Source organism: Podarcis muralis, chromosome 7 (assembly GCF_964188315.1).
Source record: "Podarcis muralis chromosome 7, rPodMur119.hap1.1, whole genome shotgun sequence".
In the NCBI taxonomy this organism is placed as follows: domain Eukaryota; kingdom Metazoa; phylum Chordata; class Lepidosauria; order Squamata; family Lacertidae; genus Podarcis; species Podarcis muralis.
Window position 1 is genome coordinate 83,470,963 of NC_135661.1, and position 22,608 is coordinate 83,493,570.

Below are 22,608 nucleotides of genomic sequence, written 5' to 3' on the forward strand. Positions count from 1 at the left end.
ACATACCCAAAGACACCCTGCTGTTTCACATGTTCAGGGGCAGAGCCTTTGCATTCAAAACTTGTGCCAAACGAAGTCATGCTGGTTTTCATCCACCTATAACTGAAAGAGATTCGGTGTTAGCAGTTGCCCGACAGACTCTGAAAAAAAAACCCCACACACAGAAAATTTATTGGCAGAAAATCTCCAGACATGGACAATCACAGTGATTTAATGCAGTGGTTTTTCCTGCCGCTGCAAAGATTTGTCAGTGGGACGGTAAGAAACTTGGCATGCGATTGAAAGCCCAAAACAGCTGAGCCAGGAATGCAACTTGCAGGAAACTTCTGCTCCTAATGAGGATATGTGCAATTCTCCATTATGCCACCGGGTGGAGCTGTGGGTATGGCTCTTGCCAAGCCAAAGGACTGCATTCTTGGCACCTGCCCTCCAGATGTTGTTGGACTACAACTCCCATCATCCTTCACCACTGGCCAGGCTGCCTGCAGCTGAGGGAGCCCAACAACTGCAGGAAGGCCCCAACACAAATTTAAATTTGTGCAAAATTAAAAAGTGGGTTCCCAAATGCATGTTTGGGCTGAAGGTCGTCTGAAAAAGTCATTATTGCCATATAAAGTTGTGGTCGTTTGCAAGATCTCCTTTTTCATAACTTGAATTCATTAGTTTGAGTCCTACCCTCCAGAGCAGGAGAAAACAATCTTGCTCCATCTTCCATGTGACATCCCTTGAGATATTTGAAGATGGCTATCCTATGTCCTCTCAGTCTCCTCTTTTCCAGACTAAACATATTCAACTCCTTCAACTATTCCTCATCAGGCTTGGTTTCCAGACCCTTGATCATCTTGGTTGCCCTCCTCTGCCCACCTTCCAGCTTTTCAACATCTTTCTTAAATTGTGGTGCCCAGAACAGTACTCCAAGTGTGGTCTGACCAAGGCAGAATAGATCAGTACTATTACTCCAAAGAATCTTATCAGGAACAGTTGAGGAATTTGGGTATGTTTAGCCTGGAAAAGAGGAGAGTGAGAGGAGCTATGACAGCCACCTTCAAATATCTCCAGGGCTGTCACATGTACAGAAAAAGTTTAATGCTCCTCAGATTGTGGAAAGTCAATTCCAATTCCACTTGAAAGAACAATTATTGGATTACACTAGGAGCCACCTACATGGGATGCGGGTGGCGCTGTGGTCTAAACCACAGAGCCTAGGACTTGCCGATCGGAAGGTTGGCGGTTCGAATCCCCGCGACAGGGTGAGCTCCCGTTGTTCTGTCCCTGCTCCTGCCAACCTAGCAGTTCGAAAGCACGTCAAAGTGCAAGTAGATAAATAGGTACCACTCCGGCGGGAAGGTAAACGGCGTTTCCGTGTGCTGCTCTGGTTCGCCAGAAACGGCTTAGTCATGATGGCCACATGGCCTGGAAGCTGTCTGCGGACAAACGCCAGCTCCCTCGGCCTATAGAGCGAGATTAGAGCGCAACCTGAGTCGTCCACGACTGGACCTAACAGTCAGAGGTATCTTTATCTTTACCTTTAGGAGCCACCTGTCTGGCAGTTGTTGCAATGTATTTATGTGCTTTCTGAGCATGTACAAAGCACAAAATAACTTTGCACGTTCCTCTTCCCTTGCTACGCAAGAGATCCTTGCCAGTGAAGAACCTGCGGCAGAATCTCAGGGACAGAAGTCAGGTTTTGCCTTCACCGCAAGAGCAGTACTGTAAATGGGAGCCGTTCATTAATGGCTCTTTCTCTGGTGACACCTTGGGGGTGGGAACTCAGCAAAACCTCCTTCCTCTGGAGAGACCCCAGGCCCTGAGAAAGAAGCCAGTTCCTGCCTGCCTGCTAACCTGCCAAGCTTGGGAGCTTGGTCACGCCAAAGTGTGACCAATCTCTGGCACCCCGGAATTGACATGAGAGGTGGATGTCCTGGGCTCAGAAAACTGGTCCTAGAGCCCCGCCCATAGCAACAGCCTTCGGGCCAGGATCAGATCCAGGGGAGGCAATGTTTTATGTTGCGAAGCACCCTGTGATCACAGAATAGAGTTGGAAAAGACCTTGAACCCAGGACTCTGAGATGTAGAGTCTCCTGCTCTACTGACTGAGCTATCCCAGCTATCATCTTTGGATGAAGGGCGGTAAACAAATCTAATAAAATATAAAAAAATAAAAGGGAAGGCGAATGAGTAGCCGCAGAGGAGGGACACTGGACCTTGGCACAATGGGCAGAAGAGGAGGGGTTTCTTGCGCACACAGAGACAGAGAAAAAGGTGGCTGCAGAATCCACTTTCTCCTCTCCTGTAATTAAGCCACGCACCGCGATCGGGACAGGATCGGGTCCTGGAGCCGCGGAGACGCTGGTTTTATGGAGTGGCCCAAAGCGAAATCCCTGGTGTCTGTGTGGACAGAGTGGAGTGGGGGTGGGCTGGAGGGAGACCTTGCAACAGCAGTGTCTCGGACACACCGCAATTCTCTCGCCCCCTCTCAATACTGCAACACGTGTGTGTGTGTGTGTGTGTGTGTGTGTGTGTGTGTGTGTGTGTGTGTTGTGCGTGTGCAACACGCTTCCGTCTCCTCCCTCCCCCGGTGCAGAAATCCTGCAACTCCCCGTCATCGGGGAGGTGGGTGGGGGGCGGCTTCCTTTACCACCCGGCAAGAACCCTGTGAGCTCTCCGTCCATCTCTCTCCCTGGCGTTTGTGTGTGTTAACAGACTGCAGCAAGGAATGCAGCGGAAACACTGCAAGGTGTGCGTGCACGTGTGGGCGCGCTCTCGCAGCAATAGCAGCGCGTGCCATTGAATGCACGCCACAACATTCCTCCACTAATCATAATAGTGTAGTGGACACCCGCAGAAATAGGATTGGGGGTGGGGGCGCGCGCGACGTAAAATATTTAAAGTGGGGCGGAGGGGGGGTGGAAGAGGGAGTTTCCATCGCCTGGACCTTTCGCCTCGCATCTGAGCTACAGCAAACTTTTTCTCTTTTTAAAACGGAGGCTGGTCATTATTATGCTTCCAGTTTATTACCTGCCCTTCACAACGGGGCGCAACCACAAAAACACAGCCGTGGTTCGTTCATGAGGGCAGTTGCCCCCTCGGCCCCCCTGCACGGGCCTTGGACTGCCAAGGAGTTGCAATAGCAGTAGGAACAGTGAGAAATTCGAAATTACACCGTGCGTAACCAGCGCATAAGTTGGATACGGTTACCCTATCGCCTGCGTGCGCGCCATCCCTACTTACTAGTAGCCGTCCCTACTTACTAGCTTAGCAATACTGTATTCACAATTCTCTTGCTCCGGGAGTTACCCCGGCTGGGGAGCCCAGGCTGCGGCCGGAGGAGCCACCTCCCGCTCCCCCCTCTGCAAATCGCCTTCCACCCACGAGGTCCCGCACCAGCAGCCTGCACGAGACCCCCCACCCCACCCCCATCCCCCTATGCAGCTCGCCGGACCCCCTGGAGCGGCAGCTTGGCGCCGGGCCACCCCAGCGCGCGCCCGCGTCCGGCGTGGTCTTCCCGGAGCCGGGGCTGCATGATCCAGGCGTCGCCTCCCGCAGAGTCCTCTTCCTGCTCCGACCTCACCAGGGACTTGCTGCTTGCGCAGCCCTGGCGGTGGGCAGTTTCTTCCTGGTGGTGGTGGGGCGCGCACCACCCACCACCCCTCCCTCCCTCCCCTCCGCGCGCCCTCGTCCCTGCTTGCCTCCCTCCCTCCCGCGCGCCCGCCCGGCGCTTAATCCGCCTCTCCGCCCTTGACACGCGCGCCCAGGTGGCGCCAGGAGACGGAGCCGAGCGCGGCGCGCCGCGGAGAGAGCGCGAGAGAGGCTCCGCCGGTTCCCGGTGGCAGCATGAGCAGCAGCAGGGCACCGGGGGAGACGGTGGCGACGGCGGCCTCTTCCTCCTCTTGCTCTCCGCGTCCTCCTCGTCGCCCTGCTGCTCCGGATGCCCCCGCAGCCCGCTCCTCCTGCGCCAGGCGGGGCGCCGCTGCGCGCAGCTGATGGCGACGGCGGCGGGCCGGCTGTGAGCAGGGCGATCGCGGGCAGGACTCGGCGGGCGGCAGCGGCGGCGGCAGCGACCATCCCTCGGCGGAGCCCTCGGATGCGGGGAGACCCGTGCAGCCCGGAGCGATGGGAGAGTGGACCATTTTGGAAAGGCTGCTGGAGGCTGCGGTGCAACAGCATTCCACCATGATAGGCAGGTGAGAGAGAGAGAGGGCGAGCCGCCAAGAGGACTAGCCGCTTGGCGAGACCGGCGGGCAAGGAGGGCGAGCGAGCGAGCGCAGGGAAGAACGGACGACCCGGCAGGATCTGCCCCGCGCGTAAAGTTGGGAAGGTGGCTCGGTTAGGGCTGGGAGCCCGGACGCCTGAGTCCCAGAGGGAGGGTCTCTGGTGGGCTTCTGCACAGCCAAGGCGGGGGGCATGTCCGGCAGGGGCGGCTGGCCATTGTAGGGGCCTCGGGGCAAAGACAGAAGCTGCAGGGGTTGAACCACAGCTGCTGCTGCTGCTGCTTCGCCTCCCTGGGTGCCCAGCTGGGCCTGGCGTCCCCGGGTCGTTGTCTCCGAGGAAGGGATCTGGTCTGGGAAGCCCCCTTCAGGAGTCCTTGGCTTGGCGAGAGTCCGGCTGGTGCGTTTTTACGCGGAGGGTAGAAGCGCCGCGTCAGGTTCCCCCTTCTGCAAGGAGAACCCGGAGAGCTGGTGCGGCTTGCCGGAGCCGGAAGGATGCTCTCTGCGCTTCCTCGCCGCCGGATCCCCTTCCCTTCCAGCGCGCGGTCCTGCCGAGGGCAAGTGGCGCAGGGATTCCCCACCGCCGGGTCTCCGAAGAAGCCTGCAGCGCCGGAAAGGCTTCGCACAGGCTTCCCCCAGAATTAATAGCTCCTTCTCTCAGATGCCGGGTGGGCCGTGTGTGTATTAAAGTCAGAAAGAGCTATGCAGCGAGTCGGGTCCATCTAGTTCAATATTGCCTACACACTTTGGCAGCGGCTCTCGAGGGTTTCACGCACGGAGATGCCGGGGGATTGAACCTACGACCTTCTGCATGCCAAACAGGCGTCCAACCCTTGAGCTACAGCCCTTTTCCAGAGGTGCAGACATTCTTCCCCTCTGTATTGGAAAGCTTGTGCCAAACAGACGGTCTAAAACAGAATCACCCAGCCAGGCGTCTGGAAGATTGTTAAAATTGTTACCAGAGTGGCTTGCAGAGTTAGGAAAGGCTGGTGGAGTAACCCTTAAGGGGCAGACACGCACACCAGGGTAAAATATATCAGCTTGGAAGCCTAGCTTTCTCTAGTGCAGAAGAGAGGAAGTTTCTACAGATGGGAACGGGGTTTGCCAAATCTGGAAGCTTTATCTGTTCCCGCCAGGGAGGAAAATTATGGGCAGGTGGGTTCTTTCGACTTGAACCAAGGGCGGCTGGACCTGAGACATGGTATTGCCCGAGACATAATGTGACACAGCATCACACCTGTGGGTATTTTACAGGGTGCCCATACAGGTCCCTGATCCAAGGAGACTGCAGTCTACAAGTTTCCACAGCAGCGGGAGATGCAGCAGAAAGAGGGGTGGGAGAGGCAGGTGTGACTGGAACTATAGACCCACAGAGGTGTCCGTGGGGACAGACAGAAAGGCAGGCAAAAGGTCAATGGGCATGTGCAGAGTGTTTGCGACCCGCAGCAAAGCAGCTGCTTCATCAGAGGGCTACCCCTCAGACAGGTTTATCTTTTGAGAAACCAAACAATACACAGACTCTGTAAATGGGGACTGGCCTAAAAAAAAGAAAAAAGGAAAGAAAGCGTGTGTGAAAGAATAGAGAGACAACAGGTTTCTGGCAGGCTGATAATCGCCTCCTTCCAATAACTTCGGGGGCCTGCCACATCCTGCAGGACTACACGCCCCCCCCCCCCAGTCACCCCTGCTAGATGGGGCTGGAGGGCCAAAGGTTGCCCCCCTCTGTTTTAAGGGATATTTGGGGTGGCCTCATGAAGCCACTGTGTCTCCCTAATCTGACCACTTCCCTCCACTGCTGTCTTACTTGACCCTCTCTCCATCACCCTTCCTCTCCCTTCTTATTGGGGGGCGGCGGCGGTGGCAGTGCCACCAGAACTAATTGCATAGGGAGCATCTCACAAGAGAGGCAGCCCATGGTTTGGGCTCAGCCCACTCAAGGGTCTTTGTAAGCCAAGGCTACACACCGAGAGCCAGTGTGGTGTTGTGGTTAGAGTGCTGGACTTGGACCTGGGAGACCAGGGTTCGAATCCCCACTCGCACAGAGCTCGCTGGGTGTGACCTTGGGGGCCAGTCACTGCCTCTCAGCCTAACCTACCTCACAGGGTTGTTGTGGGGTTTAAAGAGGATGGAGGCCACCCTGAGGTCCTTGGAGGAAAAAGGTGGGGGGTGTAAATGCAAGAGAAATAAGTAAATAATGAGAGGTGGGGAAGAGCGAGCCAGACAGGTGGGCAGTGGGGACTGGGTGGGTGGGTGGAGGATGTAATTAACAGGAATTAGGAGGTGTGCGGGGGTGGGGAGTGCTGAGATGAAGCATAAACAGGGAGGTGAAAGAAGAAAGGGCAACGCATCCTTTCTTCAGCACCCAGGAGACTGGCTCAGATAAGTGGTCCATCCATCTCAGCATCCCGTCTCCAAGGGCAACCAACCCAAGATGATGCAGAAGAGGCCACTGGGATGTCCCAGAGAATGTCCCTTCAACCACCTATACAGTTTAAACTTCTGCTTTTGGTGTCTTTGGCCTTTAAATTTTCTTGTCTCCCTTTTGCTCTCTTCATTCCTCACACACAAAATCACACACAAGATTTGATGTCCTGGTGCTTTTTGTCCCTTCACATCTTCTGCTCTTTCCCTGTGGAATGAAGCCTTCCTCCTAACGGCCTGCATTACCCAGCCTCTTCCATCTTGAAGTGGTGCCTGAAAACCCATCTTTCTGAAACAGTGGTCTATAATACCTATATGGAGGAGAAGGGGAAGAAATGTCAATGGTGGGGTCAGAAGGCCGCTAAATACGAGAGGTCCTGCCTGTGACCTTTGTGCAAAGCCCAAATAAACACAAGTGCAATGAGCATTTGTTCGCAACAGCAGTTAGTGGCGACAACACAGTCTTTCTACCTTTGCTGAGCTCATTCAACACTTGCAGAAAAGAAAACCTTACCTCTCAAACAAATCCATTTGAACTTTTTTAGTATGTTGTTGCTCAGCAGCTTCCTTTGCAAATATTTTTGTTGTGAGTGATGAATCATGGCATCACAGAGTCTGAAGGGACCCGGAAGGATCATCTAGCCCAACTCTCTGCAATGCAGGAATATGCAGCTGTCCCTTATGGGGATCAAACCTACAACCTTGGCGCAATCAGCACCATGTGAGCAGGGCTTGACCAAGGTTTGCTTTTTGATAATTGTAGCCACCCTCGTGGACCTGGTACCATCCAGATATTTTGGACTACAGCTTCTGGCACCGGCTGGGGCTGATGGGATTTGTAGTCCAAAAGATCTGGAGGGTGCCAGGTTGGTGGGAAAACAATATACCGTATTTGTCGCTCTATAAGACGCACCAGACCACAAGACGCACCTAGTTTTTGGAGGAGGAAAACAAGAAAAAAATTATTCTGAATCTCAGAAGCCAGAACAGCAAGAGGGATCGCTGCGCAGTGAAAGCAGCAATCCTTCTTGCTGTTCTGGCTTCTGTGATAGCTGTGGAGCCTGCATTCGCTCCATAAGACGCACACACACATTTCCCCTTACTTTTTAGGAGGGAAAAAGTGAGTCCTATAGAGCAAAAAAATACGGTAATGGTTATCTGTGGGAACCGTGGCCCATCAAACTCATTCTCTCTTGGTGCTCTCTCTCTCTCTCTCTCTCTCTCTCTCTCTCTCTCTCTCTCTGTGTGTGTGTGTGTGTGTGTGTGTGTAGGGGGTCATTTTAGCAAACTGCTACTCCTGCCAGACGTTGCCTTTATAAGACAAGCAAGCTGAGAAGGCTAAATGACGCCCCCCCAAAAAAAGATGTGGTTGGGTGTGCCCAAAACTGAGTTTTTCCCCTTTCCTTCCTCAGTTTAGACCAAGAGGTCTTTCAATCAAAACTTCAGATTGTTAGCACACAAGAGCCAGGACTCAGATGCACGCGCAGGATCCAGCCCATGCAACAAATTCCCAGTGCGAAATGAAAACTAGAAATAGGAGTAGATAGGTGGAAAAGGGAAACAAACACAGAATCCTGTATCCTTAATCACAGCCTACCGAGATGTGTTTGGACCTTGCCAGCCTAGGCTATGCGCCTCAACATTTGTGCACCCCCTGCCGTTTCCATTCCTAACCTATGAAGACCTCCCCTCCCCATTCATAGAGGAGACACAAATTACCCAAGGCTTAAATCTTAGAAGCAGGGGTGCACCATTTCTGAAAGAAGGAGAGAGACTGGACCTCCATCCTGCCTGTAAGTCATACTGCTGGTTTTGGTAAATGGACAAGAATTGGTAGAACTGTCTTGAGACAGAGACACTTTGCATGTGCTCAGAGGCATGCTGGCCCAGGAAATAGCTTCTGGGGCAGAACCCTTTCTCGGATGTAAATATCAGACAGGAACAGTGCTGTTCTTGTGCATGCAGCTTCATGGGATACAAAGGCCTCCCAAAATAGACTTGCCTACAATTGCACGGTTCGCCCAGGCGGTTTAAATGGTCCAAGGCTTAGTCTTATTTTTAATCATTGTGCTTGACTGCATTACATAGGAATATTGAAAGCTGCCTTAGACTGAGTAAGGCCACTGGGCCCATCTAGCTGAATACTGTCTACACTGACTGGCAGTTGCTCTCCAGGCTTTTAGGCCAGAGTCTTCTCCTATCTGGAGAATGAACCTGGACCCTTCTGCATCCAAAGCAGCTGCTCTCTCCCCGAGAGAGAGAGCAGATGGATCCTACACCACCCTGAAACCCAGTAGGACAAATATTTGAATGAATGGATGAACTCCGTGTTGTCACATTTTATTTGTGTATTTTGTGTTGTTTTTGTAAATGGGAGAAGGCAAACTTTTCCGTGGACGTAACTGCACCTTCATCCTGATGCCAATGTTGCAGCAACTTAGGTTTGCCTAGCAGTGGAACCGCAAGATCCAAGGGAGTACCCTTTGGAAAAGGGTACGAACCTGTGAATCATAGAATTGTAGAGTTGGAAGGGACCCCGAGGGTCATCTAGTCCAACCCCCTGAAATGCAGGAATATCAGCTAAAGCATCCATGGCAGTCGGCCATCCAACCTCTGCTTAAAAACCTCCAAGGAAAGTCCAAACCTCCCGGGGGAGACCATTCCACAGTCGAACAGCTCTTACTGTCAGAAGGTTTTTTCTGATGTTTAGTCAGAATCTCCTTTCGGGGGGGGGGGATCATCCTGTGTTGCATTCTAAATTGCAAGCTCCTTGGGGCAGGGACCTCCCTTCATCTGCTTTGCACAAGAAAGGTCCGTATCGTTAAAGCCATGGTTTTCCCAGTAGTGATGTATGGAAGTGAGAGCTGGACCATCAAGAAGGCTGATCGCCGAAGAATTGATGCTTTTGAACTGTGGTGCTGGAGGAGACTCTTGAGAGTCCCATGGACTGCAAGAAGATCAAACCTATCCATTCTTAAGGAAATCAGCCCTGAGTGCTCACTGGAAGGACAGATCCTGAAGCTGAGGCTCCAATACTTTGGCCACCACATGAGAAGAGATGACTCCCTGGAAAAGACCCTGATGTTGGGAAAGATGGAGGGCACAAGGAGAAGGGGGCGACAGAGGACGAGATGGTTGGACAGTGTTCTCGAAGCTACCAGCATGAGTTTGACCAAACTGCGGGAGGCAGTGGAAGACAGGAGTGCCTGGCGTGCTCTGGTCCAGGGGGTCACAAAGAGTCGGACACGACTAAACAACAACAACATCCCTTCCAATTCTACTATTCTTATGATCCTCTGGACAGGCGGTCTGAACTGTGAGCATCGCTCTGCTCCTGCCGGACTGCGAGCCACAAAATCCAGCTACCCGGGCTGCCCAAATAGTCTCTGATCCACCTTCCTACCCTCTCAGAATGTAATCTCCCTCTCTGCATTTTGCTTTTGCTCTCCGATCATTCTCTGTGCCAAATGCCAGCGTTTTCTCATTCATCTTCCTTAACCAGTGCTACTGGCAAAAAACTCTGCGTTCCTGTCCTTAGGTTTAATTTCACCCTCCCTTCTCCCCCTCCTCGATATTGCAGCTCCGATGGGAACTGCGGAGTTGGCGAAAAGCAACTTCTGTTTTCCCCCTCCTCCCCTCCTCTGAAGTGCGCAAATTGACTCACTTGCTAGATTTTGCGTCGCTGCAGAAACCCAAGTCTCTCTCGTGCCCTTGAAGCTCTCCTGGGTATATAGTCTCTCAAACTGTCTCTACTGTGTGCATACCTGGCAGTTCAGTCCTATATACGTTCACTCAAAAGTTAAGCCCCACTGGCTCTCAGGTAAATGGGTATTAGACTGCACCAGCAATGTTGCTTTCAGCTTTCTCTGCCTGTGCAATTAAATCTGAATTCATTAGCGGAGGAAGAATAAGAGGAGTTTGGATTTGATATCCCGCTTTATCACTACCCTAAGGAGTCTCAAAGCGGCTAACAATCTCCTTTCCCTTCCTCCCCCACGGCTGAGAGACTTCAGAGAAGTGTGACTGGCCCAAGGTCACCCAGCAGCTGCATGTGGAGGAGCGGGGAAGCGAACCCGGTTCACCAGATTACGAGACTACCTCTCTTAACCACTACACCACACTGGCGATTCCTCTTCACTTGTAGTGGATTGGGGCTCTTGGAAGCCCTTCTGCTTTCATCCAGCATCTCAGCTGTTTCCCAAGAGGTGCTCCAAGGAAGCCCCCAACTCCCTGGCTCCATAAATTGAAGACTTTCCCCGAAGAATCCTGAGAAATGTAGTTTGTTAAAGGGTGCTGGGAATTACAGTCCTGTGAGGGTTAAACCATAGCTCCCACTACCTATCTATCTGTATCTATCTATCCAGTGGTACCTCAGAAGTCAAACGGAATCCGTTCCGGAAGTCCATTCAACTTCCAAAATGTTCAGAAACCAAAGCACGGCTTCTAATTGCTTGCAGGAACCTCCTGCAGCCAATCAGAAGCCCCACCAGATGTTCAGGTTCCAAAGAACGTTCGCAAACCGGAACACTCACTTCTGGGTTTGCGGCATTCGGGAGTCAAAACATTTGACACGCAAGGCATTTGGGATCCAAGGTATGACTGTATTGGTGAGGGGGACCTTATTCTTAAGATGTGTGGCACTTATGCAGCTACAATCCCAGAGGATCTCTTTCAGCATTTTGTGTGTGTGTGTCTTCTAAAAGTCAGATAGTTGTTTATTTCCTTGACATCTTATGGGAGGGCATTCCACAGGGCGGGTGCCACTACTGAGAAGGCCCTCTGCCTGCTTCCCTGTAGCTTCATTTCTCACAGCGAGGGAACTGCCAAAAGGTCTTTGGAACTGGACCCCAGTGTCCAGGCTGAATGATGGGGGTGGAGACGCTCCTTCAGGTATACCAGACCTTTGAGGCTGTTTAGGGACGCGGGTGGCACTGTGGGTTAAACCACAGAGCCTAGGACTTGCCGATCAGAAGGTCGGCGGTTCGAATCCCCACGACGGGTTGAGTTCCGTTGCTTGGTCCCAGCTCCTGCCAACCTAGCAATTCGAAAGCACGTCGAAGTACAAGTAGATAAATAGGTACCGCTCCGGCGGGAAGGTAAACGGCGTTTCCATGCGCTGCTCTGGTTCGCCAGAAGTGGCTTAGTCATGCTGGCCGCAAGACCCGGAAGCTGTATGCCGGCTCCCTCGGCCAATAAAGCAAGATGAGCGCCGCAACCCCAGAGTCGGCCACGACTGGACCTAATGGTCAGGGGTCCCTTTACCTTTTAGGGCTTCAAAGGTCAGCACCAACACTTTGAATTATGCTTGGAAATTGGGAGCCGACGTAGATATTTTAGGACCTGTGTTATGTGGTCACAATGGCCATCCACAGTCTCCCTTAATATCTCCCTCTGCTCTCCTCTCCTTCCGTCCCGCCAGGATCCTGCTGACAGTGGTGGTGATCTTCCGCATCCTGATTGTGGCCATCGTGGGAGAGACGGTTTACGAGGACGAGCAGACCATGTTCATGTGCAATACCCTGCAGCCCGGGTGCAACCAGGCCTGCTACGACAAGGCCTTCCCCATCTCCCACATCCGCTACTGGGTGTTCCAGATCATCCTGGTCTGCACGCCCAGCCTCTGCTTCATCACCTACTCAGTGCACCAGTCGGCCAAGCAGAGGGACCGCCGCTACTCCTTCCTCTACCCGCTGTTGGAGAAGGACGGCCGGAAGGTGAAGAACGTCAACGGCATCCTGGTGCAGAACCCGGACGGCTCCTCCAAGGAGGAGCCCGACTGCCTGGAGGTGAAGGAGATCCCCAGCGCCCCCATGCGGCCCCCCAAGAGCTCCAAGGTCAAGCGACAGGAGGGCATCTCCCGCTTCTACATCATCCAGGTCAGCCGGGGCGCTAGAGGGCCCCCCTTTGCTTGCTGCATGCCCAACCCCTCCCTAAGATGGGGGGGGCGGGGACTCGCTCAACAGCTCACGAAAAGGCCGAGAGGTTGCAGGGAGGAGCTGTGCATGAGCTCGTCGCGTGGTGCGGCGGCAAGTGAGGCCAATGCTATTCTAGGTTGTTGCATCATAGCCTCGCACAATCCGGCAAAATGCGCCCAGCCGTCTATCCCCTTAGCTGGCAGGCAGAATTCTGTGTGCCACCCCATGCCCCCTGTGCCAGTCTAGTGCAATAGCAGAGACGGCCCCCAGAGTTAAGACAATATCAACCTGTCAAGGTGTGCGTAGGGCTGGAGAGGGGCACCGTCTTGTCCTTTGCCTCAGGCTGGCTCTAGATGTCATCCATCGGCCACGACCCACCAGGGTAGCTCAGTTGGTTAGAGCGTGGTGCCAATAACTCCAAGGTCGCGGGTTCGATCCGCCTAAGGGACAGCGTTGCAGCGGGTTGGACTGGATGATCTTTGGGACCCCTTCCAACTCAATGATTCTGAGATCACTGCTTTGAGGTGCATTCATCCCCCCCACTCCCGGCCGGGTGTTGCGTGGCTGTAGTGCAGCTTTCACCAACCCGGCGCCCTCGTTGGAGGTACACCGTGCTGACGGGACCTCATGGGCATTGTAGTTCAAGGGCCCCCACCCGCTGGCAAAGACTGGAGCTTTCTGGCAGACAGAACGACATCGGAGGAGCCTGTGTGTGCTGGTCCCGGGGCTAACCAAGAGGCGAGGTCCAAGTCCAGTCCGAGGTCAATGGTGCAGTGTGGAGGCTGTCCGTCAAAAATGTAGCTGGGTCCAAGGCGGGGAGTCGGGTGAGGTCAGGAACTCCGGCAGAAGAGCAGGACAGGGTGCAGGCAGGAACAGGCTACCAACAACGTTGCTCCCACAACCTGGGACTGGGGCTGGCTGGCTTTTATCTGCCCCGAGGCATAGGGCGGCCCCGATCCTCTGGTGACTTGCCTCTCCTGGCCTGGAGGCGAGCACTCATCCTGCGGGAACTTAGTTCCCTCTGCCTCTCTGCCCTGAGCCTCTGCAGCTCAGGAGAGACTGGAGGGTCACCGGACCCAGAGGCAACCCCAGCTTCCCCTGACGGGGCTGAGAGTGGAGCACCTGCAGGCAATGGGTCCTCCATCCCCTCAGGAGCCAGAGCAGACTCCGCTGGTGCCTGCTCCTGAGGATCCAGCACAGGTGAGGACCCTTCAGGCTCAAGCCCCAGCCCCGGCTCAGCTGGTTATGGAGACGGGGACTCCTGTGCAGGCTGGGATCCCTCAGGTTCAGCATCTAAGTCCGAATCCCAGGCCATCACACTGTGGCCTCTTTGGTCCAGCGTCCTGTTCTTGCAGTGGCCAGCCAGATGCAACAGCAGCTTTCCCCTCCGGTGGTTCCCAACTGTTCAGAGACATTGCCGCCTCCGGCTGGGAGGGCAGAACTGGGGGCCACTGGTAGCCCTCTCCTCCATTAATTTGTCTGGCCCTCTTTTGGAGTCATCCGGGTTGGTGGCCATCGCTGCCTCTGGTGGCAATGAGTTCCATAGTTTAACTATGCTCCACATGAAGAATTACTTTCTGATGGTAGAACTGTCTGACGGTTAGAGCCGTTTGACAGCGGAACAGACGCCCTCGGAAGGTGGCGGACTCAGTTTCGTGTAGGTTTCTAAACAGAGGCTGGCGGCTATCCATTAGGGAATATTTAGCTGCCATTCCTGCATTTCAGGGGGTGGGACTAGATGACCCTGGTCTTTCCTAGCAGCTCTACAATTCTATGAGAAGACAGGCTTTGAGGCATGTGGGCAAACTGCCTGGCTCCAGCTTTAGGCGGAAGATAATAGTAATTTGGACGCGGGTGGCACTGTGGGTTAAACCACAGAGCCTAGGACTTGCCGATCAGGTCAGCGGTTCGAATCCCTAAGATGGGGTGAGCTCCCGTTGCTCGGTCCCTGCTCCTGCCCACCTAGCAGTTCGAAAGCACCTCAAAGTGCAAGTAGATAAATAGGTACCACTCTGGCGGGAAGGTAAACGACATTTCCGTGTGCTGCTCTAGTTCGCCAGAAGCGACTTAGTCATGCTGGCCACATGACCTGGAAGCTGTACACCGGCTCCCTCGGCCAATAAAGCAAGATGAGCGCTGCAACCCCCGAGTCGGTCATGACTGGACCTAATGGTCAGGGGTCCCTTTACCTTTAATAGTAATTTAATAATGGTAATATTTATACCCTGCCCATCTGGCTGGGTGTGATGAGCAGGGTTTCTAATTGTCCAAGGGTGAGCCAGGGATTGGGGGACAAAGTGGTTTCCCCCCCTTCCTTGGAAACAGCAGAAATATATATAGCCTTATGCAAAAGGAACAAGGAGATAACTTCGGCATTCGGGTTGCAGAATGCAGATCCTTTTCCTAAGCGCAGAGAATGTGCAGCCCGGACTCTTAAGCGTCGTCCTGATCTTCCTTCCCAGCAGCCTACGCGAGAGAAAAGGCCACGAGGGTCTGGCGGCAACACGGTGACCATCTGTTTTATTTATAGACGCGCGGGGCGAGAACGAGCGTAGAAGGGAGGCAGCGTTGGCAGCAGGCAGGAGTGGCGCGGAGGCTTCAGGCTGTGCCAGCACCACCTGGAGAAATCCAACCATCTCTGAGCACCACAAGACACTTCTTCCATGTGTCTTTCCAGTGCCCCAGACAGCTCCCATGCTGACCGGATCCAGTGGGGCCTGTCAATGACCAGTTCGGATTCTCTGGGGTGGGGGTGGGGGGGTCTTGTGAGCAGCAAGGATAGAGTTAAGAGTAGGCACTCACACCGCATGATTCAGGCGGATTCGGCCAGGGTACGGATTCAGCCTGCAGCCCAGCTGGGTGGAAGCAACCTCAAATCTTTGTTCCCTGCCAAGCAGAGAACGTACCAGTGCAGTGATTCCCAAGCTTTTTTTGTGGAGGGGGGCCCCTGCCACCCGCTTGGTTCCATAACCTCATCTCCCATGCCCCCCACCCTATAAAAAGCACCATTCATGACAGCGGTGTGCACAACTCGCTAAGGAAGACAACAATGCAATGAAATTCAAAATGGCAACGGTCAGTTGCCCATTTCCAATTAGATTTAGTCTAATTAACCAACTCAACAAAACTGATGAACTTGATGCAGTGATACCAGCTTTTCAAACTGGGATTGTCATTTAGCGGCCTCGGTCCTGTATACCTGAAGGAGTGTCTCCACCCCCATCGTTCGGCCTGGACACGGAGATCCAGAGCCGAGGGCCTTCTGGCGATTCCCTCATTGCGAGAAGTGAGGTTACAGGGAACCAGGCAGTGGGCCTTCTTAGTAGTGGCGCCTGCCCTGTGGAACGCCCTCCCTTCAGATGTCAAGGAAATAAGCAGCTATCCTATTTTTTAAAGACATCTGAAGGCAGCCCTGTTTAGGGAAGTTTAAAATATTTAATGCTGTATTGTTTTAACACTCGATTGGGAGCCACCCAGAGTGGCTGGGGAAACCTAGCTAGATGGGTGGGGTATATATAAGAAATTATTATTAATTATCAATAATTATTATTATTATTAGCGTCCTGCAAGTGCCTTCCCTGCTGGGAGCAAGAAAGGTGATGTAGCGCCCCCTCCTGTCTTTGAAATTGGGGTCCAAAAACCAGAGTTTCTCAAATTTGGGTCTCCCGCTGTTTTTGGACTGTAATTCCCATAATCCCCACCTAGCAGGACCAGAGGTCAAGGATGATGGGAACCGTAGTTCGAAAACAGGAGGACACCCCAAGTTTGAGAAACTCTAGTTTTTAAAGTAAATATTAGCCCTGCCCCACATTGATTTGGGGCTGGATCTGGGTGGGGCGTCCTCTGGATTTGGGGCAGGTGTGTGGGGAGAGGGTCCCGCACTGCACACAGCCAGGCAGATATATTAAAAGCAGGCAGCGGAGAAGACCAAGTCAAAGTCAGAAGCAGAAAACAGGAACGTTGCAAGACCAAGGTCAGCTCCAGCTGAAGGTGCTGGTTCATTCAATAATCCAAATTCTGCTGCTGGGCTTAGAAGGGTATCTTTTTTCGTTTTAGGGTTCTGGGCCCCCAACCCTGCTCAGTGCCCTCTAGGGCTCTGTTTCTCAAACTCAGATCTCCAGTTGTTGTTGGGCTACAACCCCCATCATCCAACAGACGGTTCACAACCGAGCCTGGGACCCTAGGTGTACCGATTCCACCTGGTGACACCTGTATGCGGTTCAGGCCTCCTAAATTTCATTGGGGCCGAGGTGTGCCCTTGAATGCTCCCCCTTGCATGGAGCTGTTGGGCTCAATCCTCTTCAGACTAGGGTTTGCCTGAACTTTTGGGGGAAGCAGCATGGAAGATCTGCTCTCTGGTGTAGGCTTCTGTGTCGCTTCCCTTCCAGCTCACAGCCACCCAACTTGCCTACTTGCTTTTTCTCCCTCCCTCGTTCCGCCTCTCACTCTTTATTGACTGCATTTTGAACAAAGGAGCTAACACCTTCCACCAAACATGAGGCAGCAGATGAGTGCAAAAAAGTAAAAAGCCAAAGAATGGGGACCTGGCAGCAATTGAGGAACAATATTGCTGACTGATGATGCAAATACAGACAGGTAGCCGTGTTGGTCTGCCATAGTCAAAACAAAAAAAATTCCTTCCAGTAGCACCTTAAAGACCAACTAAGTTAGTTCTTGGTATGAGCTTTTGTGTGCATGCACACTTCTTCAGATACACTGAAACAGAAGTTGCCAGATCCTTCTATATAGTGAGAAGGTGGGGAGGGGTATTACTCAGAAGGGTGGTGGGAATGGGTGATTGGCAGATAGCTGTGATGAGCCTGTTGACGACTCTTAACGACTGCAGTAGGTCTTACAGGAAAAAGCAAGGGGTGAGAAGGTGAAAAATGGCTTTGTCATGTATAATGAGATAAGAATCCAATGTCTTTGTTCAGACCAGGTCTCTCCATGGTTTTAAGTTTGGTAATGAGTTGCAATTCAGCAGCTTCTCTTTCCAGTCTATTTCTGAAATTCCTTTGTAGTAAAACAGCTACTTTGAGATCTTGTATAGAATGTCCTGGGAGATTGAAGTGTTCTCCTACTGGTTTCTCTGTCTTGTGATTCTTGATGTCAGATTTATGTCCGTTTATTCTTTGGCGTAAGGTTTGGCCTGTTTGTCCAATATAGAGAGCTGAAGTCGTCAACAGGCTCACCACAGCTATCTGCCAATCACCCATTCCCACCATCCTTCTGAGTAATACCCCTCCCCACCTTCTCACTATATAGAAGGATCTGGCAACTTCTGTTTCAGTGTATCTGAAGAAGTGTGCATGCACACGAAAGCTCATACCAAGAACTAACTTAGTTGGTCTTTAAGGTGCTACTGGAAGGAAATTTTTTTTTTTGTGATGATGCAAAGTTAGCACGCTGCTGGAAGCCAAGCCCTTGCGGGTCCTTACTGGGGGAGCAGCCTTGCCTTGTCACTCTCGCATAGAGAGACATTTGGTATGGAAAATTCAAGAAGAAGTGCCTATTTGGGTAGGGAAGGGTTCTCCAGGTCTAGCTAACTACTAAGCTGAAGAGCCAAGGGGTCCATGGTTGCTCCTTGGCTCTCAGCACATATAGATCCCAAGGCTGATCTCTCCCAAGGGGACCTGGAAGAGACAGAAAGCTAAGATCGCAGGAAAGGTCAGCACAGATACCACGGGGGAAGTTTGGAGGTTCCTTACTCTGCCCGCTTTGACCCCCTGCTGTTTTGCATCGAGCAAATACAGTGGTACCTCGGGTTACATACGCTTCAGGTTACACACTCCGCTAACCCAGAAATAGTGCTTCAGGTTAAGAAATTTGCTTCAGGATAAGAACAGAAATCGTGCTCTGGCGGCACGGCGGCAGCAGGAGGCCCCATTAGCTAAGGTGGTGCTTCAGGTTAAGAACAGTTTCAGGTTGAGAACGGACCTCCGGAACGAATTAAGTACTTAACCCGAGGTACCACTGTACAAGCCACTGAGTCATTATTAACAAAAAAATGAGTGCGAGGATAATCGCCAAAGGGCCTACAGTGGTACCTCGGGTTACATACGCTTCAGGTTACAGACTCCGCTAACCCAGAAATATTACCTCGGGTTAAAAACTTTGCTTCAGGATGAGAACAGAAATCGTGCAGCAGTGTCGCAGCAGCAGCAGCAGCAGCAGGAGGCCCCATTAGCTAAAGTGTGCTTCAGGTTAAGAATGGACCTCCGGAACAAATTAAGTACTTAACCCAAGGTACCACTGTATAGAGGAAAGGGAACCTGTGGCTCCCCGGATGTTGCTGGGCCTCCGGTTCCCATCGTCCTCTGTGGTGAGGGATGATGGGAGTTGTAGTTCAGTAGCACCTGGAGGTAGAGGCCGCTCTCTGCCAACCCCTGACCCTGTTCCCCTCCCGCTGCTTTAGGTGGTTTTCCGCAATGCCTTGGAGATTGGCTTCCTGGCGGGACAGTACTTCTTGTACGGCTTCAACGTGCCGGCCATTTTCGAGTGCGACCGCTACCCGTGCGTCAAGGAGGTGGAGTGCTACGTGTCGCGGCCCACGGAGAAGACCGTCTTCCTCGTCTTCATGTTCGCCGTGAGCGGGATCTGCGTCCTCCTCAACCTGGCCGAGCTCAACCACCTCGGCTGGCGCAAGATCAAGACCGCCATCCGAGGGGTGCAGGCCAGGCGGAAATCCATCTGCGAGGTGCGGAAGAAGGACCTTTCCTCACTGGCCCAAGTGCCTACACTCGGACGGACGCAGTCGAGCGAGTCCGCCTACGTCTGAGCGCTCCCGATCCGGTTCGGTTGGGGCGGGGATCGGGGCCTCGGCGGGCCTGACGTCGCCAACGCAGCAAGGAGAAAACGCCACCTGCTGGCCTGACCACAATACCTCCCAGGTTAACCATGCAATATTCAGTGGGTGCTTTCAAAAACAAAACACCCTCCTCGCTTTCAGAGGACGGGGCCTCACGTTCGCTTTAAGGGCTGATTGGGGAAACCCAGCCCCTCAGGAGCCATGGGGGGGGAGGGAAACGGAGGAAGAGGCTTGGTGCCCCTTCCTCCTATGCGCCGGCTCCCGTCGAATAATTTCTCTTCTCTACACTTAACTAATGGTGCAAGCAAAACGGTGCGGTTTGCGGAAACTTGTGCCTACGACTCCTTTTTACGGACAGGTGACGAAAACGCATGAATCGGCGGTGGGGGGGGGAGGCTGGGGGGGGGGGCGTTGCTTGCGTGCGTGTATTTTTTAAAGGAAGCAGCAACAGAAAGACAGAGAGAGGGGCTTTTCTCTCATGCACGACCAGATCTCTCTCTCTCTCTCATCTGCCGTGATGTAAATAGTGAACGAGCAAATGTGATTTTATATAAAAAACATAAGGTATGCAATAAAAAGAACCCCATTTTCTTCATTTGTTTTTCCTGGCAGCCTCTCTGTTGGTGTTGGGGGAATCGGTGGCGATGGTGTTGGGAGGATGGATGGGTCAGGTTGATGTCTGTGCGTGCTCCATAAATCCCAAGGGTATGGGGAGAAGACCAGATCACCATTCTGTCCTGTCCCAGCTGCGGCGTGTGGGGCGGCCCCACAGTTTTGTTTGTTTTTCAATCGACCTTCTTCCGGGCTTTCAAAAGCAGTCGGGTATGTGGAAGCAAAGTACAGTGGTACCTCGGGTTACAGACGCTTCAGGTTACAGACTCCGCTAACCCAGAAATAGCACCACGGGTTAAGAACTTTGCTTCAGGATGAGAACAGAAATCATGCTGCGGCGGCAGCAGGAGGTCCCATTAGCTAAAGTGGTGCTTCAGGTTAAGAACAGTTTCAGGTTAAGAACGGACCTCCGGAACGAATTAAGTACCGTATTTTTCACTCTATAAGACCACAAGATTTTTCACTCTACAAGACCACTCTATAAGACCACAAGACGCACCTAGTTTTTGGAGGAGGAAAACAAGACAAAAAGTATTCTGAATCTCAGAAGCCAGAACAGCAGTGAAAGCAGCAATCCCTCTTGCTGTTCTGGCTTCTGTGATAGCTGCGCAGCCTGCATTCGCTCCATAAGACGCACACACATTTCCCCTTACTTTTTAGAAGGGAAAAAGTGAGTCTTATAGAGCCTTAAAATACGGTACTTAACCCGAGGTACCACTGAAGATGCAAGATTCCCTCCACTGTCTCATCACGAGAAATGAATTTGCACTGGCTTGATTTCTGCAGGTCAGGCTGCTGTTAAAACGGAGTTGGAAAAAGCCTGCTCAAAACAGCAGCGGGCGCCTTGTCCTGACCACTGCCAACTCCTGCCTCCATCACTCTGACTGTGGGCACCTCTGGAGCATCTTTTCCCAAGGCCACCCTGCTGTGGACGGCAGCGGCGTGGGGGGTGGTGGTTTTGTCTCTGACTGCCTGGGCCCAAGACGCAGAGCAAAGCGAGGCTCCCCCCTCTCCTTCCCCACACATGTCCACAGACCCCTCCCAGCCCGGTCAGCTGGAGCGGCCTCTCATCCCTTAATCTGCTCTCTAATAGGTCTAAAGCGGAGAAGGGGGTTAACTGGGCACCATCTGGCTTAGCCTGAGCGAAGGCCCAAGATCTCGTGGTGCAAAAGAGGCCTGCGAGGCGGTCGGGGAGAACCAGAGTCCCTTCCTGCCCCACAGGCTATGGGGAGGATGGATGTTGTGTTTCCTGAGTCCCCCTCCTGCTTCCCAAGAGCTAGGGGAAAGACGGAACCGGACCCAGCGTCCTCCTCTTTGTTTACTAATCCCCTCCTATCGCCGGGCTCCCGTTGTCCCCATCCCCTAAGCGGCTCTTGCGCAGCCCCTCCGCCCAGACCCCCCTCTGCCCCCTGCGGTGCACTTAGAGAGCCTAAACCCCATCTAAGCCTCTTTGGTGTCCCAACCAGATGAGCAAAGGAGTTCAGGCAAAAAAGAGAGAGAGAGACAAGGAGCTTACTAGAGTGGAGAACTGGATGTCTCCGTCTGCCCGAGGTGGGTCACAGCGTTGAAATTGGGGGTGGCTCTCAGGCACAACCCATGTTTGCCCTTTGATCCTGAAACTCCCTCTCCGATGTGAAGACACAGAATCAGGGTATCTCGCTCAGGACTGCTAGAACGGACGCCAGTGTTTCAGGCAAGGAGTCTTTCTGCCTGGGGATGCTGAGGAATGCCTCTCAGATCTCCTGCCTGCAAAATGTTGAACTAGTGTCCTTCCCTCTGAGGTGGTTATATATAATAGAGCATCTTTCCCTGCCTTCTGCCCTCCCCCCTCCGCTTTAATCCCAACCTGGAGCAGGGAATCTGCTCGCAGGATTTGAAAAAAACACACACCGTATTTTTTGCTCTATAAGACTCACTTTTTCCCCTCATAAAAAGTAAGGGGAAATGTGTGTGCGTCTTATGGAGCGAATGCAGGCTGCGCAGCTATCCCAGAAGCCAGAAGAGCAAGAGGGATCGCTGCTTTCACTGCGCAGCGATCCCTCTTGCTGTTCTGGCTTCTGAGATTCAGAATATTTTTTCCCTTGTTTTCCTCCTCCAAAAACTAGGTGCGTCTTGTGGTCTGGTGCGTCTTATAGAGCGAAAAATACGATAAATCTGACCAGTTGTTCCTTTGCTGTATCTGCCGCACTTGCTCAGCTGACATACTTAGTCCTTTCCAGATCTCTTCCAGCTGTTCTCTTCTCTCTTGCCTGCTCTCTCCAGTGGTTGGGACATTGATGGCAGGACTAACCTTAGGTAAGGTCACAAGAGGGACCTCTCGAGTCAGTGCTCCCTAAGCAAATCACCAAAGCATTCACGAGAGGGGGGGGGGACAGAAAGAGGGTCCCTGCAGCTGTGGGGGGATTGGCATGGGAGCAGAGCATCACAGGGCTCCAGGAATTGCCTCTCCTGCACATCTGCCAGGGCAGCCTTAGCCTTCTCTTGCCTCTGGCCACCCTCGTCTGTGCAGGCTTTCGACTGAGTCGAATGGAGGTGGCCAGAGGAGCAGACGCCTTGCCTTCTCCCTGCCCCTTGCCTGCACATTTGCACTGGGAATGAGGTGAGATCTCATTCATATGTATGTCTCTATTAATAGTGCCCTGTG

General features: G+C 52.9%; 1 protein-coding gene across 1 annotated transcript; it reads left to right on the forward strand.

The window, feature by feature from the left end:
• The first annotated feature begins 3,711 nt into the window (after positions 1-3,711).
• On the forward strand, positions 3,712-19,732 carry LOC114603302 (gap junction delta-2 protein-like). The gene is made up of 3 exons (XM_028742181.2): positions 3,712-4,184; positions 12,049-12,505; positions 18,960-19,732. Exons 1-3 carry the CDS (start codon positions 4,114-4,116, stop codon positions 19,320-19,322), a joined length of 891 nt encoding a protein of 296 aa, XP_028598014.1. The 5' UTR covers positions 3,712-4,113; the 3' UTR covers positions 19,323-19,732.
• The last annotated feature ends 2,876 nt before the right edge of the window (positions 19,733-22,608 follow it).